At 42.0% G+C, this 16,049-nt stretch overlaps 1 protein-coding gene across 2 annotated transcripts in view; it reads right to left on the bottom strand.

Annotated features, from left to right (window-relative positions):
- Positions 1 to 667: 667 nt before the first annotated feature.
- Positions 668 to 16,049, bottom strand: part of nr2e1 (nuclear receptor subfamily 2, group E, member 1) — a 35,272-nt gene continuing 19,890 nt past the window's right edge. For both annotated transcript variants that reach the window (XM_048532015.1, XM_048532013.2), the window contains exons 5-9: positions 11,988 to 12,134; positions 10,203 to 10,299; positions 9,094 to 9,243; positions 8,450 to 8,555; positions 668 to 2,034 (exon numbers count right to left, since the gene is read on the bottom strand). In XM_048532015.1, the coding sequence (XP_048387972.1) occupies positions 1,872 to 2,034; positions 8,450 to 8,555; positions 9,094 to 9,243; positions 10,203 to 10,299; positions 11,988 to 12,134 (663 nt within the window). In that variant the 3' untranslated portion in view covers positions 668 to 1,871. The remainder of the gene's footprint in view (positions 2,035 to 8,449; positions 8,556 to 9,093; positions 9,244 to 10,202; positions 10,300 to 11,987; positions 12,135 to 16,049) is intronic.

The following is a 16,049-nucleotide window of genomic DNA, read 5'->3' on the forward strand; positions in this document are numbered from 1 at the left end:
TTCCTTTTGGAAGGTGGTGAACTGGAGGGACGTTTTGGACAACCAAGGAGGAAAAAAATAGCAAAAGTGAGGTATTAAGCTAAGCCCAGTCGAGTGGCCTTGTAGTAGCGCCTCTGCGTATGAGCCCAAAGCACTTGGTTCAAGACCCCGTCTGGGGCTTGTTGACCAGGGAAGGAAAATGAATGATGTGGCCCAGCCTGTTAATACTCCTTCCTCACTGCTCCTTGTGGGTGGGGAAAGAGGTTGGCAAAGAAAAGGAACGAGCCTCAAGTTGAGAAAGCAATCGAAATTCTGTTCACGTGATCTCACCAATGAAGTTCCTCGCTGAAGCACCTTTGAGCAGTGTTTGTGCTGAATCTATCACCACGCACGAAGCTAGGATATGGATAAAGAATCTGTGATTCATTTTAGCAAATTGTACACGCAGTTCACGGGTTTCATTCTGAACCAAGGTTGCAAACTGGACGTTTGCAACTCAATGTTTAGTTTAAAAAAAATCCCTTTGAGCTTAGAAAGAAATAAAAACATTTCAAAGATATAGCAGCAGAACAGTGAAGCCGAAAATGGTTTTCTGACCTCAAGTTCTTGGTACTCTCTGAAAGTTAACAGACGATCCGTTACCACTTCTGAACATCGATATTTAATTGTAGAATTAAACTCTATTTCAAATGAATTACAAGAGTCCTGGCTTTGACAACTCAATTACATTTGATCTTTTTACAACAGAACGGCTTAACATACGTTCCGTGAGAAGAAAAAATGTCCAAGTGCTGATTGCCTCAGAGCTATTTCACTGACCCAGTGCTGAAAGATGCAACAACTTTTCTGATGAGCGGCGGCTGGTTGAACGTGGGATCGCCCTTCTCCCACCGGTGGTTGCTGGGTAGATTCTCCGACTACCTCAAGAAAATAAAGAAAGGCACTTCTAAATGAGTCTGTGACTGATGGGACATTCTCCAATGGCCTGCCATCTGGGCTGGGAGCTGCAGGCCTGAACTCCATCTTCTGCTGCTGTTTATCCTTCGAACTGTCGCCCCTTCTGGTTTCAGAACTAAGTCACTGGACAGCGACCAGCGGGCTGTGTCCTTCAGTTCACACCTCCCATTCAGTTGGTCTTCACAAAGACACGTGTCGAGCACACACCCATTTCTGGAGAGCATCTTTTAGATGTTAAAAGGAAGGGGAAATTAAAATGATCTACTCAGAGTATACTGGGGAACACCGCTACCAGACAACCATGCAGGAACCTTCTCACATTTTGACTAAGCGGCTGCTTTCTTACAGAGTGGAGCTCACCAGAACAGAACTTAGCAGGAGGTTGCAGTATCAGCTATGAAACCCACTTTGTAGTTTAGCATGTGGTGCATGGGAAGAAAAGTCGTGAGAGAGCTGTTAAGCGTTTGCCACATCGAAAGCACCCACAGTCCCCACACTGTAATTCCGTTCAGCCCAAAATTCGGCTCAAACGGGCCGACTATACACTAGCAGCCCAACACCATAGAAACTGGGACCGATTCTAACATCCCGCTAACCACCAGCGCTAGGAAAACGCGCTCGCATTGAAATGCCAAGTGTGTCAAACATTCAGTGATTGTTTTAAGGGAAAGTAACAGAAATCATCCAAGACTGAACTCACTAATCAAGGCGAAGTTCAAACAAAAATAATTTTAAAATGACAGGCAATTTTCAGATACGAATGGAGTGCTACACAGTTATTAACAATCCCCGGCCACAGTTTATGGAGGTTTATGAAACAGTTTGGTTTTGACAGTAATGGCCGCGAGTTCTGTTAGTCCAACTCAAGTACAAGCCGAAGAAGGTTTCTCTTATGGTGCCGGTGAAGTTGGTTATCTGTGTGAACAGGTTTCCAGTTAAATGTCGCTGGACTTGTACATGTCTGACAAGAGTCTTGTGATGGGGACATTCCCAATGGTTTTCTTGAAGAACACCTCTTCAATGGTGGAAGGGTTCACCGAGCGTAAAGCGGGCAGAAGTAGAAGCAACTTGCCAAAACGGCACGGCTGTGCTGGGTATCTGGAACAGACAGAAAGAGAGGTGTGTTGGCATTTTGGGCATGAAGACTATGATTGAGAAGCCACGTTTTCAAAAAGAAGTGCCATGTGACTGGTCTGACCTGCGGATGATGTTTGGTCATAGAGTCATAGAGATTTACAGCACAGAGAAAAGCCCTTCGGCCCAACACTTCAGCCTTGGTCGAAATCGTCACCCTAATCATTCCAATCCCATTTTTGCTGCCTCAACCTGTTTTGTGATTCTAAGACACACAATTTCCCACGTGGCCAGTGGCAAACCTCATGACTAACTGGAAGAAGGAATAGCTAAAGGTGTTTTGGCAAAGATGATGGAAAGAAGCCCAACCTTTGTAATAAGAGCATTAGATATATGGACAGCAGTAAACCATCGAGTCTGCTCCATCTTTCAATAAAATCATGTCTGACTTGATTGTACCTTTAATTCCATTTTCCTGTTTGCCCCTCATAAATGTTGACTCCAGGTACTGTCTTGTACCTTGTTACAGAGTAACGGAAAAGTCAAACAAAAACTAGAAAGAGCGTACAATAATAAATCATTTCCTCCAAGGCGAGATTATAGAGTTAAGATTAATAGAGTAGGCAACCCTTATCTTTTGATTTGTTTGTGCAGAGTTTGGTACATGCAGAAAGTTATACACCAGTTAGTAAAACATCTGTCTGTAGACAATTAGTTTCACATCTGCCATTGGGGAATTGTTAGAATCTATTAGTAAGGAAGTAATAAAAAGACATCTGGGAAGTCAAAATACAATCTATCAGAGTCACCATGGTTTTATGAAGGGCAAATTGTGTTTACTAACAGATAGAGTTCTTTGAAGATGGAACAAATAAACTGGATAATGGGGAATCTGTTGATGTAGTATATCTGGTCTTCCAGAAGATATTAGATAAGGTGCTGCACAAAGAGCTGAATATACAAGGTAAGATCAGATAGAGTTAGTGATAATTTATTACCTTGGGTTGGATGCCACGGGAGTCAGTCTAAATCAAAAACTTGGATGCAGGGATAGAGGGGCTATAGCCAGATTTGCAGCCGATAGCAAAATAGGTGGTAAAGGAAGTTGTAATACAGGAGTAATGCATTTACACATGGATATGGATAGGTTAGCCGAATGGGCCAAACTTTGGCAGATGGAGTTTAATGTGGATGAGTGTAAGGTTACCCATTTGTCTGAAGAATAGAAAGACAACTTATTATCCAAATGGAGAGAAACTTCAGAGTGCTTCATTGCAGAGGGATATGGGTGTCCTTGTACATGATTACAGAAAACTAGTATACAGGTACAGCAGCTACTAAGGAATACAAATGGAATTTTGCCATTTATTGCTAAGGGAAATGTTTCCATAACCATACAAGGCATTAATGAGATCACACCTGGAGTATTGCATATAGTTCTGTTTCCCTTACTTGAGGAGGGATGTAATTGCATTGGTGGCAGTTCAGAGAAGGTTCACTAGATTAATTCTGGAGGTGAGGAGTTTATCTTATCAACAGAGATTGGGAAGTTGAGTCCTACATTTTCTGAAGTTTAGAAGAATGAGAAGAAACCTAATTGAGGTATACAAGATGCTACAGTGGATTGAAAATGTAGATGTAGAAAATTGTTTCCTCATGTGGGTAGTCTAGAATGAGCAGACATTCCAATAAGCAGTTTCACAACCAAAAAGACTTTAGAAGAATTACTCAAATTCTTTTCTAGATGTAGACTGCCTACAGAAGTACAATCACATCAAGGATCAAAGTTAACATCAAAATTATTCAAGGAAGCTATGAATAGCTTAAGAATTAAACAATTCAAAACCATTGAGTACCATCCAGAGTTGTAGGGAACATTGGAACATTTGTTTCAAACTTTAAAGTCCACATTGAAGGTTTATAATCAAGCCTCTCCAGAGGACTGGGATTAAGGAATTCCATTTGAACTTTTGACAGCTAGGGATGCACATAATGAATTCACTAAACTCAAACTATCTGCATTAGTTTTTGGGCATGAGGTGAGAGGACCACTGAAATTAATTAAGGAGAAATTGGTGAATTATAGTTCCAAGACTACATATTTGGACAATGTGTCAAATTTTAGAGAGAGATTAAATAGAGCAGGTGAGTTGGCTGGATAGCATTTAAAGGTAGCACAGCTTACGATGAAACAGGGTGCAGACAAGCAATTTTTAAAAATCACAATTTTGCTAGTGAAGATAAAGTGTTAGTGTTACTTCCAGTGGTAGGTGAACCTTGAATGCAATGGTTTAGTAGACCTTATCAAATTGAAAGGAAATTGACTGAGAAGAATTATTTGATAAGAACTCCTGGTAGAAAGAAACCTTACAGAGTGTGTCATGTGAAGATGCTCAAGAAGTATTTTGATGTGAAAAGAAGGCAAAAGGAGAATATGTTATTGGTTACAACACAGAGTAAAGAATTAAGTTCAAATGATTCTGAATGGGGTACTCCTCAAATTAAATTGGACAATGAGAAAGTTCTCAAAAATTGGGATAAATTATTGAGTAACCTTCCAGAGGAAAATTTAAATGGTCTGTAAGAGCCTTTACAATCATATGGGGATATATGTGGGAATAAGCTGGGAAATACTAATCTAATTACACATGATGTAGATATGGGAAATGCTGTTCCAATTAAGCAACAGCCTTATAGATTTAATCTTTTAAATTTGGCACAAATTCAAAAAAGATATTGAAAGCATGCTCAAATAGATTATAATTCAAGTGTATTGCACCAAGTGGAGCTCACCCATAGTAATGGTGCCAAAGCCAGATGGTACAAAGTAATTCTGTGTGGACTATTGCAAAATCAATGCAATTACAAAATCTGATTCATATCCTGTTCCACATTTGGAAGACTGCATTGAGAAGGTGGGACAAACTACTTATATTTCAAAGCTTGATACATTCACAGGCTACTGGCAGGTAATTTTATCCATAAAACTGAAGGAAATTTTGACTTTCATGACACTGAATGGACTGCAACAGTCTAAAATCATGATGTTTGGTATTAAGAATGCACCAGCTATATTTCAAAGACTAACCAATAAGTTCATATTGGGACTATCCAATTGTGTGGTGTACATAGACAATCTGGAGGTTTTTAGTCACACATGGAAGGAACATTTGGAGCATCTAGCAGAAGCATTCAATAGACTTAGGGAGGCAGGCTAAGTGATAAACCTTGCTGAGAGTGAGTTCACAAAAGCCTAAGTCATGTTCCTGGGCCATGTTATTGGACATGAACAAATGGCCCCTTGTGATGTGAAAACAAAGTCTACTGTGGAGTTACCCACACTATTGATGAAGAGAGAAGTACCGCGATCCCTAGGACTGAGTTTATTAAGATCAGAAATTGGTACTGAAATTTAGTAGTGTGGTTTCTCCACTGACTAACCTTTTGAAGAAGTGCAAAAAGGTTTCAGTGGACGGAAGAGTATCAGAAGGCATTTGACAACCTGAAAGCTATGTTTACCACTGCTCCAGTGTTAGCCGCACCTAACTATACAAAGCCATTGAAAGTGACTATCGATGTGGGTGCTAGTAATGTGGGTGTCAGTGCTGCACTCTTACACAAAAATGACAAGAGAACAGAAAAACCTGAATGGGGTCGCATGTTGGCTCAGTAGTTAACACTATTACCTCACAGCACCACAGATCTGGGTTCGATTTCACACACGGGTCACTGCCTGTGAGGAGTTTGCACATTCTGCCTGAGTCTGCATGGGTTTCCTTTGGGTGCACTGGTTTCCTCCCACAGTCAAAAGATGTGCAGGCTGGGTGTATTGGCCATGCTAAATTGCCCATAGGGTTCAAGGATGTGTAGATTAGGTGGGTTATAGGGGAATGGGTTTTGGGTGGGAAGCTCTGTGGGTCAGTGTGGACTTAGAACCTAGAACATAGAACATTACAGCACAGTACAGGCCCTTCGGCCCTTGATGTTGTGCCGAACTGTCATACCGATCTGACCTACACTATTCCATGTACGTCCATATGCTTATCCAATGATGACTTAAACGTACCTAAAGTTGGCGAATCTACTACCGTTGCAGGTAAAGTGTTCCATTCCCTTACTACTCTCTGAGTAAAGAAACCACCTATGACATCTGTCCTATATCTTTCACCCCTCAATTTAAAGCTATGCCCCCTCGTGCTCGCCGTCACCATCCTAGGAAAAAGGCTCTCCCTGTCCACCCTATCTAACCCTCTGATTATTTTACATGTTTCAATTAAGTCACCTCTCAACCTTCTTCTCTCTAATGAAAACAGCCTCAAGTCCCTCAGCCTTTCCTCGTAAGACCTTCCCTCCATACCAGGCAACATCCTAGTAAATCTCCTCTGCATCCTTTCCAAAGCTTCCACATCCTTCTTATAATGTGGTGACCAGAACTGTACACAATACTCCAAGTGCGGCTGCACCAGAGTTTTGTACAGCTGCAGCATAACCTCTTGGTTCTGGAACTTGATCCCTCTATTAATAAAAGCTAAAACACTGTATGCCTTCTTAACAGCCCTGTCAACCTGGGTGGCAACTTTCAAGGATCTGTGTACATGGACACTGAGATCTCTCTGCTCATCTACACTACCAAGAATCTTATCATTAGCCCAGTACTTTGCCTTCTGGTTACTCCTACCAAAGTGCACCACCTCACACTGTCTTCATTAAAATCCATTTGCCACCTCTCAGCCCAGCTCTGCAGCTTATCTATGTCTCTCTGCAACTACAGCATCCTTCGTCGCTATCCGCAACTCCACCGAACTTAGTGTCGCCTGCAAATTTACTAACCCATCCTTCTACGCCCCCATCCAGGTCATTTATAAAAATGACAAACAGCAGTGGACCCAACACCGACCCTTGCGGTGCACCACTAGTAACTGGTCTCCAGGATGAACATTTCCCATCAACTACCACCCTCTGTCTTCTTTCAGCAAGCCAATTTCCGATCCAAACTGCTATATCTCCCACAATCCCATTTTGTACAATAGCCTACTGTGGGGAACCTTATTGAACACCTTGCTGAAATCCATATACACCACATCAACCAGTTTACTCTCATCTACCTGTTCGGCCACCTTCTCAAAGAACTCAATAAGGTTTGTGAGGCACGACCTTCCCTTCACAAAACCGTGCTGACTACCCCTAATCAATTTATTCTTTTCCAGATGATTATAAATCCTATCCCTTATAACCTTCTCCAACACTTTACCAACAACTGGTTCACTGGTCTATAATTACCAGGGTTGCCTCTACTCCCCTTCTTGAACAGGGGAACCACATTTGCTATCCTACAGTTATCTGGCACTATTCCTGTTGACAATGACGAGTTAAAGATCAGTGCCTTTTTGGGCTGAAGGGCCTGTTTCCACACTGTAGAAATTCTATGATTCTATTGATCAACAGAAATATTCCACAATTGAGAAGGAGATGTTTACAAATGAAGTTGTCTTTGTATATTGATGGTTCAGTTTTTTTGTAAGGAGGGAGGTGTGATGACACTGTGGCTTTGAGAGGTGAATTTTGTCCTTTTTTTATGGAGAAGTTATATAGAGGTCATGAGCAGCCATTTCCAAGCCAAGGAAGTGAACAGCTTGTAAGGCCTTGGAGGTTTTTAAAGTTGGAACAATAGAAGCAGCATGAACAATTGGGGGCAAGTTCCTGAGAACCAGGATTTCAGTTTAACTTTCGGTAACTGTTGGGGTTCAGACGCTGACATGTATCTCTCCCTGCTACAGCAAAACACTTACATTCTCTCTCTCTCCCTCCTTCTCATTTAATGGCATTACCATCACTGAATCCACACTCTCAACATTCTGGGAATTACCAGTGGCTAGATACAGAACTGGACTAGCCACTTAAACACTATCGATACAGAAACATGCCGAAGGTTAAGAATTGTGCAGTGGGTAACTCACCTCCTGACTCTCCAAAGCCTGTACATCATTTACAAGGCATGTCAGGTAGTGTGATGGAATACTCTCTACTTACCTGGATGGGTACAGCTCCAACAATACCCAAGAACAAAGCAAACCATATGATTGACAGGCCAAATGACCCACCTTTAACATTCACTACCATCACCACCAAAACACAGTGATAGCAGTGTGTATTATCAACAAGATGCACTGCAACTCACTCACCCATTCCCATTTGAACGCAACTTCCACTTATGACCTCTCCCACCTGGAAAGATAAGGGCAGGAGATGGGAGCACTGCCACCTGCCTATTTGTCACCTGCCTATTTCTCTGGGACAATAGTGATGGGTAATTCTGCTGGCCCAGCCAGTGACGCCCACATCAAATGAATGAATTTGAAAATTCGCCAGATGCCTTGGTGCATTGTCCATTCCCTCTGGCCGAGCTGCACTCCTCTTAGGAACCTATTCTGCTTTTTACCTGGTGTGGATGTAACTATTCAAAGTCAGCTGAGCTTCGTCCTGCAACGCTGCGATTGCTGAAGCATTCCGGAAATTTCTAAGTTCTGAGCCACTCTGAGTAGGAACTAAGAAACAAAGTGAAAAAAAAAGACCTTCTATCAGTGAGCTGTTCCAGAGTTACGTTGAATAAGTCCAAAATGAGTAACTCACCAAAACCAAACTGGGAAAAATCGCAGTCACTGTGACATTCTGCAGTAGTCTATCTAAAGACTTAACAATACTAAATATGTTAAACGCTTATTGTGCGCTTCCAGCAGCTTTATTTGTGGGGTGATTATATCAATCGTTTGTACAAACTTATTTAACTCGAGAAAACCTTATTATAATTGAACTCAGCCACTGGTTAATATTGGAAAGGAACAGGTCAGACTGAGGTTTCTGATCTCAGTTTTGTCTTTAACAGTTCGAGGGTGTTCTTGTTGTGGAAAGATATTTTAGTGTGTATTTTCCAGAGATTGCGCTGGTTTTAACGAGGAACTAACAGGCCTCAGACTTCAGAAGTAGCCCACAGCCCTCAATCTGGATAATTTCTGCAATGTCATTCGCGGTTCTGAACTTCAATTTCGCTGTCAGGCTTAACAAGGCAACAGGCCTTTGAGTTACCCGCTTTAAAAGTCACGATGCATTTCAAACAGGCAAATTCGGTGGCGTCCACCCGGAGCTGCCGGAAACGCGCTACCACCTCTTGCAGGGCGTGGATCTCTGCAATGATCTTGTTCAACTTCTGCGAGTCGGTGTTATCACCGTTCATCCCTACAGAGAAAGAGAGAGAGAGAAAGTGACGAGGAGAAATGCACTGACTCTTAAATTTTACCGTCTCTGCCACAGTCGCTTCGGCCTTTTCGTCGAAACCAAAGCACGGGCCTGGATTGGATTGCAGAATTTCACGGAGTTGCAATAAGCCGCAAGGGGAGCGCGATTGGACTTTACGCTGATTTTATCAAATTGACCGTCTTACAAACCATTTCATCCAGCTGTACCATCCCGCGTTGTAAAAGAATGTTGACAAGAAATAGTTTGCAATGTTAGTATTACCTCGAGAATTAGCCTTTTAACGTAGTGGCTCTAACAAGAGATGTGTGTGTTGGGTGTGTGAGGTTGTGGTAAAGAGAGGGATTAGTCTGGGGTCGGGAGGAGGGACGGTAGCGGGCACAAGGAGAGTAGCAGGGGAAGGAGGGGTCGAAGCTGGGGCAGGAGGATGTGGGGGGTGGGGGCGCGGAAAGCTGCGACTCTCTGTGGCGCTTCGCTTTTACAAACATGCCTCTGATATCAGAGATGTTACATGGATTTTCAGAGGCTGGGGAGAGCTAGTGGGAGTGCGGGATGGGAGGGGTTATGGATAAAACTCTCGTATCTGCGTTCCCCTGGGGAATCGGTTGTATGTGAGGGTCAGCTTTGCTTTCGCAACCCGAAGTGTGAAACAGCTGTCGAAAGTCTTCTGGAGCAGTTCGTGTAGACGTGGTGCTAATGGCGGAGAATTGTGCATACAACTCATGAGCTGCCACCCCAGCCACACGGAGAGTGACTGACGCTCACCAGAAACACCCCGAGATTAATGGACAGACGAAAATAACACCGAATATCCAGCGAGGCCAATGGAAGGCTCCAGCAGCTAATGGGACATTTTCGCCAATTTAGGTGGCATTTAACAGAATGGCAAATAAATTCCATCTTTTAATCGTAGCTATTAACTTTATTAAAAAGCCACTCACCAGATACAGCTAGTAAAGTACTAGAATCGATGGGAATAGCCCACTGTGCTATTCCCAGAACAAAAAGCTCCCTCCAGGCATCTTCCAAAAGAATCAGCTAGAGTGAGACAAAAATGAGCACTTATTTTCGATAAAACCAGCTTTCATTTTTGCTGCTTGTCAGCGTAACGTTTAGAACAACCAAACTTGGAGGACATTTTTTAAAAAAGATTTTCTCGACATTGTGTTTAGGCATGTTTTGTCTAATTTTCACCACTGCCCCAATCCCTGTGCAGTAGTCAACCTGACATCCCAGATTACTCTCAGTCTTCGCGGAATTGCTGTTTTTTCCTATCTTTCCTCCACCTTCCCATCTTTGCACACTCAGTCTCGGGCTTCAGATCTGATCCGCCGCGTGTCTGTCCTCTCTGCTCATTGTCCCAAAGAATGTAACCCTCACCTGCAGGTCTCTCCACTCACGCCCCAGAATTCACGAGTTGCCATTTTAAGAAACCTCGCTCTTTTACAACAGCTTAATTTGAAATAAAACCAGAAGTTTCTGGAGAAACTCAGCAGGTCTGGCAGCTTCCGTGGAAGGAAAACAGTTAACTTTCGAATCCAGAGACTCCACGAAACATTAACTCTGCACAGATTCTGCCAGACTTACTGAGTTTCTCCGGCGCTCTCTATCTTTGTTACAGATCTCCAGCACCCGCAACTCTTTGTTTTATGTACTAAATCACACAATGTGCTATTTTGGCCTTACACAAAGGTCTGGCATAATAGACTAGTTGGCAAAACATTTTTTTAGATACCTTAAAGTCTATTCACCCAGAATCAAGGTTATTTGGAAATTAGCGGTGAGGTTTTTGTAGCACTTGAACCCTCCGAGTTCGTGGCCTTCCCATTTCCACGTGGGAATTGCATTAGCGGGTGTGCTGAAGTATTGGAGCGCCGGTCTGTGGCGGCTGAGTGATGTTGTACAAGGACAGCTATCTGCTCAGGCCAGTCATACTGCCGTGCTGAGGTATCGCGCCCACAGGTTTGATACCTCCAGAGTGGTGCAGGCAAATCTCAGGCAGTTACTCTGCTCTTCGTCACTAGTCAAAACAAAAAAAAAACTTATAAAAGACGTAGGAGCAGGTGTCAGGTACAACGGATGTAGAATCCTGCGGTGGCTTAGAATAGATATCCAATTTGGGATGCGGCTTTTCAGCATAAAAGTTAATGATTTTCAGTGAACTGTACTGATGCAGACTTTTATTTTAAATCAGCTTGTTCAGATACGTGACCGGGTGTTTGGGCCTGAACCTTGGCTCTCTAGTCTATTATTCCGCTTTATTCTTCCCTTGAAATCATGTATCGAGCTTCTATTTCAATTTCTCTGAATTTTATGTCGATACTAAAAGTTACTACGCGTCCCCCTTGTTTATACTGAACCTCCAGCAGGGTCCGATTTTAAAACAAAAATCAACCTGTTCAAACGTGTTTGAGATACCTCGGGAGTAGGTAGGATTTGAAGCGTGCTTTGCTGCTACCAGAGGTAAGGACACTACCAGTGGGTTAGAAGAACCTTCCCCAGGCTTGCTGAAGAAAGGGCACCACACACCCCACCAGCAGACCCTTCGCTTAAGAGCATCCTGCCGAATGAAAGTACCGCAGCACCTTCTTTGGGAATTTCATTTGAATGTTAATTCGTTGAGGCTCCCTCCGCTTTTCATTGTTGCCTCGGCGTGTTCCTATCCTCACCCGGAGCTGTTCGCGGTTTAACCTGAGAGGAAGGGGGAGGCTCTGGACTCTACTCACCTGATCCGGGAAGGGGAGTGTGGAAAACGCGGGTACGCTCTTGGCCCATTTGATACTCATGAAGAGAAGTCTCGCAGCAGATTCACAAACGGATTCAGTCGCCACTTCGTACAGGTACATCGGTGTGCCGTTAACCTCGTGTGGGTACTGCAGGAAGAGGTCACACTGTCATGTTCAGAAGAGAACTAATCGAGTTACAGCAGCATGATAGCGGTGCAGCGTACTGATTGAAAGGCCTGTACCAATATACATCACTATCCGTTTGCTCCCTCAGGTTTCTGTTTCCAAAGCGGAATTTGAATGTCTCGTTCACGCACCGTTCCTGTGCTGACCTACCCACCTCCTCGATTTTTGAAGATTTTCATCCACCTCGGCTGTTACTATCCCTCTCGTGGTTTACCACATTTCTTGGCTTTTTATCATTTGCCACTTTGAAATTACATCATTGTGCAGACATTTCCAGGCGAAAAAGAGAATTAGTGAGAATACATGATGCTGGAAACACCACTGCATATGCTCTAATCCAAAAAAAGCAACTGTTCACGTTCATCTGATGCTTTGTATCCTTTAACTAACTCCCCATGTACTCACACTGCATTCTTCCGTTAATCCCATCGCCTTTCATTTCATTCAAAAAAAATTTTATGTGATACTTTAACAGATGTCATTCCAAGATCCACTGTAAAGACAATTTTTAAAAAAATATTTTTCTCTGTTGTTGATGGAGGACCGAAATGGGAAAATAACTTCTAAAAATCAAAGATTGTTGCACTTTTTAAAACGAAGTAACCTGGCACTTGTTATACGTACTGCTTACACAGATGTTTGCGCAGGCAGTGGGAAAAGCGCAGGTACAGAGGGCTGCGGCTAGGGGGCTGTGCACTAACCATGATTTGGCTGGCAAAAATTGGCTGATTGGTCTGAGGACTAGTGACCAGTTATCAGTTGCAAAGGCCTCCTGCCTGCCAACAATTAAGTGATCGGCTTCCACTTAAACATTTCTGAATGGCGTAGGGGTGTCAATATTCGGAGAAGACATCGAACCTCTGCAAGGACAGTATCTGTCTGTTTTCTCTGCAGTAAAGTCACTTTAAACGTGCCATTGCCACAAGCTGTGGCTTTAATCAGTACACTAGAGACTTTATAAATGTGAATCATCCATCATTACCTTCTTCAAGTAAGCAGAAGTATCTAGAGAAGGACAATCGAGGAGCAGTATAAACCAAAAGGATCATCTTAGTGAACTCTGTAAATAAGAGCCATTGAACGGTCATCTAAGTTTTTCCCACAGGCCATCAAACTGATGTTTGTCATTTCTTGTTTCTGTTTGTGTGTGTGTGTGTGTGTGTCTGTGTGTGTGTGTGTGTGTGTGTGTGTGTTGAAGGGTTGGAGTTTGCAAGGGAATAGAGGTTTGCTTCATGGAATTAAATGTCAACAGTTCATAATTGTTTATGTAGGAACAGGGATAGGCCATTCAGTCCCTCGAACCTGTTCTACCATTCAATAAGATCATTGCTGATTTGTGGCCTAATTCCATACACTTGTCTTTGGCCCACACCCCTTAATACCTTTTCTTAATAAATCATTATCTGTCTCAAATTTGAAATTTATGAATTATTTATAGTTTGAATCCTTGAGTTTGCAATAAGCTTTCTTACTAAGTACAGAAACCTATCAACCTATCAAAAGACAGACAAAATAGGGAATTCTGTACTTCCACAAAATCTTTAGTTTTGCAATGATTCCAGGAACTATGGGGCTTAATTTCCAGATTGCAGTCCCAGTGATGTGATACAAGTTGGGGGCATCATCCTGAATTGATTGGAAACAAAGGCAATGAGGATGTAAGTGTGGCATTAGTAAATAAAACAGTACTGTACTGAATATAATACATGGCAATGGAATGGCAAAGGGCTTCATGCAAGTGACAGAGGTGTCTGGCAGTCTAACAAAACTTTCAAAACCAAGGTTCTTTGAATAAGCGGGTAAACTGGAGGAAACATTGCCAGGCAGAGCTAGGAATGCAATGATAATTGGGGACTGGCACAATACAATACAAGTGAGACTGGATATTCTGGGGAGTAAAACATCAGAATCGTATAATGCTTATTTATGGTCAAAACAGCTTAAGCATGAGGAGAGAATGAAGGAAATAGAGATGGCAGACAAAGATGAAGATAAAGCAGAAAAGGATAAGGATAGAGAAATGGAACTAAAAGAATTGAAATGTGAAAACTTGCATTAGAACATGAGAAAGTGAATGCAAAAGAAATGAGTATCAGCTTAAAATGATGCCATTGATGCTGAAGACTTTGAATGCTGATACAGGTCTAGGTGGAAAGAATCTGAGTCATAATTTGATGTCCGGCAAGGAAATATTTAAGTTTGCACAGGCTAAATTTAAGGAAAAGGATGTGGAAGCATTCTTCATTATATTTGAGAAAATAGCAAGAGAAATGAATTTAGCAGTAGAGGAATGGATGCTACTCATGCAGCATAAGTTTATAAATAAGGATGAGGAAATTTATGCTTCACTGGCAGAGGATGTTTTTAATACTATAAACAGAATATTTTGGCTGTGTATGAATAAGTGACTGAGGCATTAGATTAATGTTCCAGAATTTAAGGAAACAATATAGGCAAATCAATATTGAACTCAAAAAGATTAAGCAAAATAATTTAAAATAGGCTTAGAAGACAAAACAATGGAAGGGATTCTTAACCAGATTGACAAAAACACATTAGGAATTCTTAGACAGATTGTTATCCTAGGCAAATTCAAAAACTCACTACAATCCATAATAAGATCCCATGCTGCGGACAAAAGTTTTCCAATTACTAACTGTATAGCAATAATGGCTGAACATTATGAGCTAATTCATAAGACAAATTGTTTTTCTGTCAACCTCAAAAATTAGAAAGAGCTTAAAATAAGGGAGGGTGAAAGGAAGACAAGTAATTAAGATAAGGAAAGCATAGCTGGAAGTGCCCCAAGGTCACCTCCTCAGATCAGAAGCAGAGGTACTGGGGATGGAGTTGATAATTGGAAGGTAAGGTGTTTCCTTCGTAACAAGGCAAGACACCTTCATTTAAAATGTAAGTTGCAAGGAAAACCCCTGTGAATTATTGGAGCTCATAGGAGTGAATCTGAAAAGGAAATGCAAAAGGAAAAGGCCATGGATCAGATTGTTGCTTTTACTATGAGTGCAGGAGTATACAGGGTAGTTGAGAGGTATGAAGAGTTTTTGACTAAAAGAATGTCCTTTTTCTTCAAAGAAAACATCCAATCCCAATAACAATGCTAAGGAATATAGGGCTACTCAAAATCTTTGCTGGAGAAGGAATTAGTTTTCCCTCGAGAGGATTCATTGAAAACCAAAGTGTTCATAAATGGGTACAATTTAACTTGATGATGGGAATTGTAATTGTGGGGCACAGATTGCAGTCCCAGTGAGGTCTGGATCTTACCTGTGGATTAAGTTGATTCACTTCTAAGGTAATCATACAGCAGAAGTGAAAGTTACAGATTCAACTATAATCAAGGAAAACAAGGCTAAAGAGATGGAACATTGAATCCCTACAGTGTGTAAACAGGCCATTCAGCCCATCAAGTCCACATTGATCCTCCAAAGTGCATCCTCCCCTGATCAACCCCATACCCTATCCTTGCAACCCTGCTTTTCCCATATAGCCTGCACATTCCTGGACATTATGGACAATTGCAAGAATGGGTTCCAGTATTTTGTAGTGACCAGGGCAATGGCTGAACAAAGTCTATCACAGAGCTCACAATAATGCCACAAGCCATTACAGTCACTGAAACTCTATGAATGGGGCTAGTTTGGCACATCTTCATGAATTGAGGCTCAGGAAGCAGAATCAGGTTTACATAAGGTAGCTTAGACAGCTCACACTGAAGCTAAGGCTGAAGTTACAAAGTATTATTATATTACAGTTGGAGTTCTGATGAGGAAGTGGAGACATCCTCACAGAAGTACGGATGAAGAATGGATGGCCGTTCCTTCAATATGCTACCCAGTTAGGTATAAGAATAAACACAAT

The sequence above is a fragment of the Stegostoma tigrinum genome, chromosome 4, assembly GCF_030684315.1.
Source record: "Stegostoma tigrinum isolate sSteTig4 chromosome 4, sSteTig4.hap1, whole genome shotgun sequence".
NCBI lineage: Eukaryota > Metazoa > Chordata > Chondrichthyes > Orectolobiformes > Stegostomatidae > Stegostoma > Stegostoma tigrinum.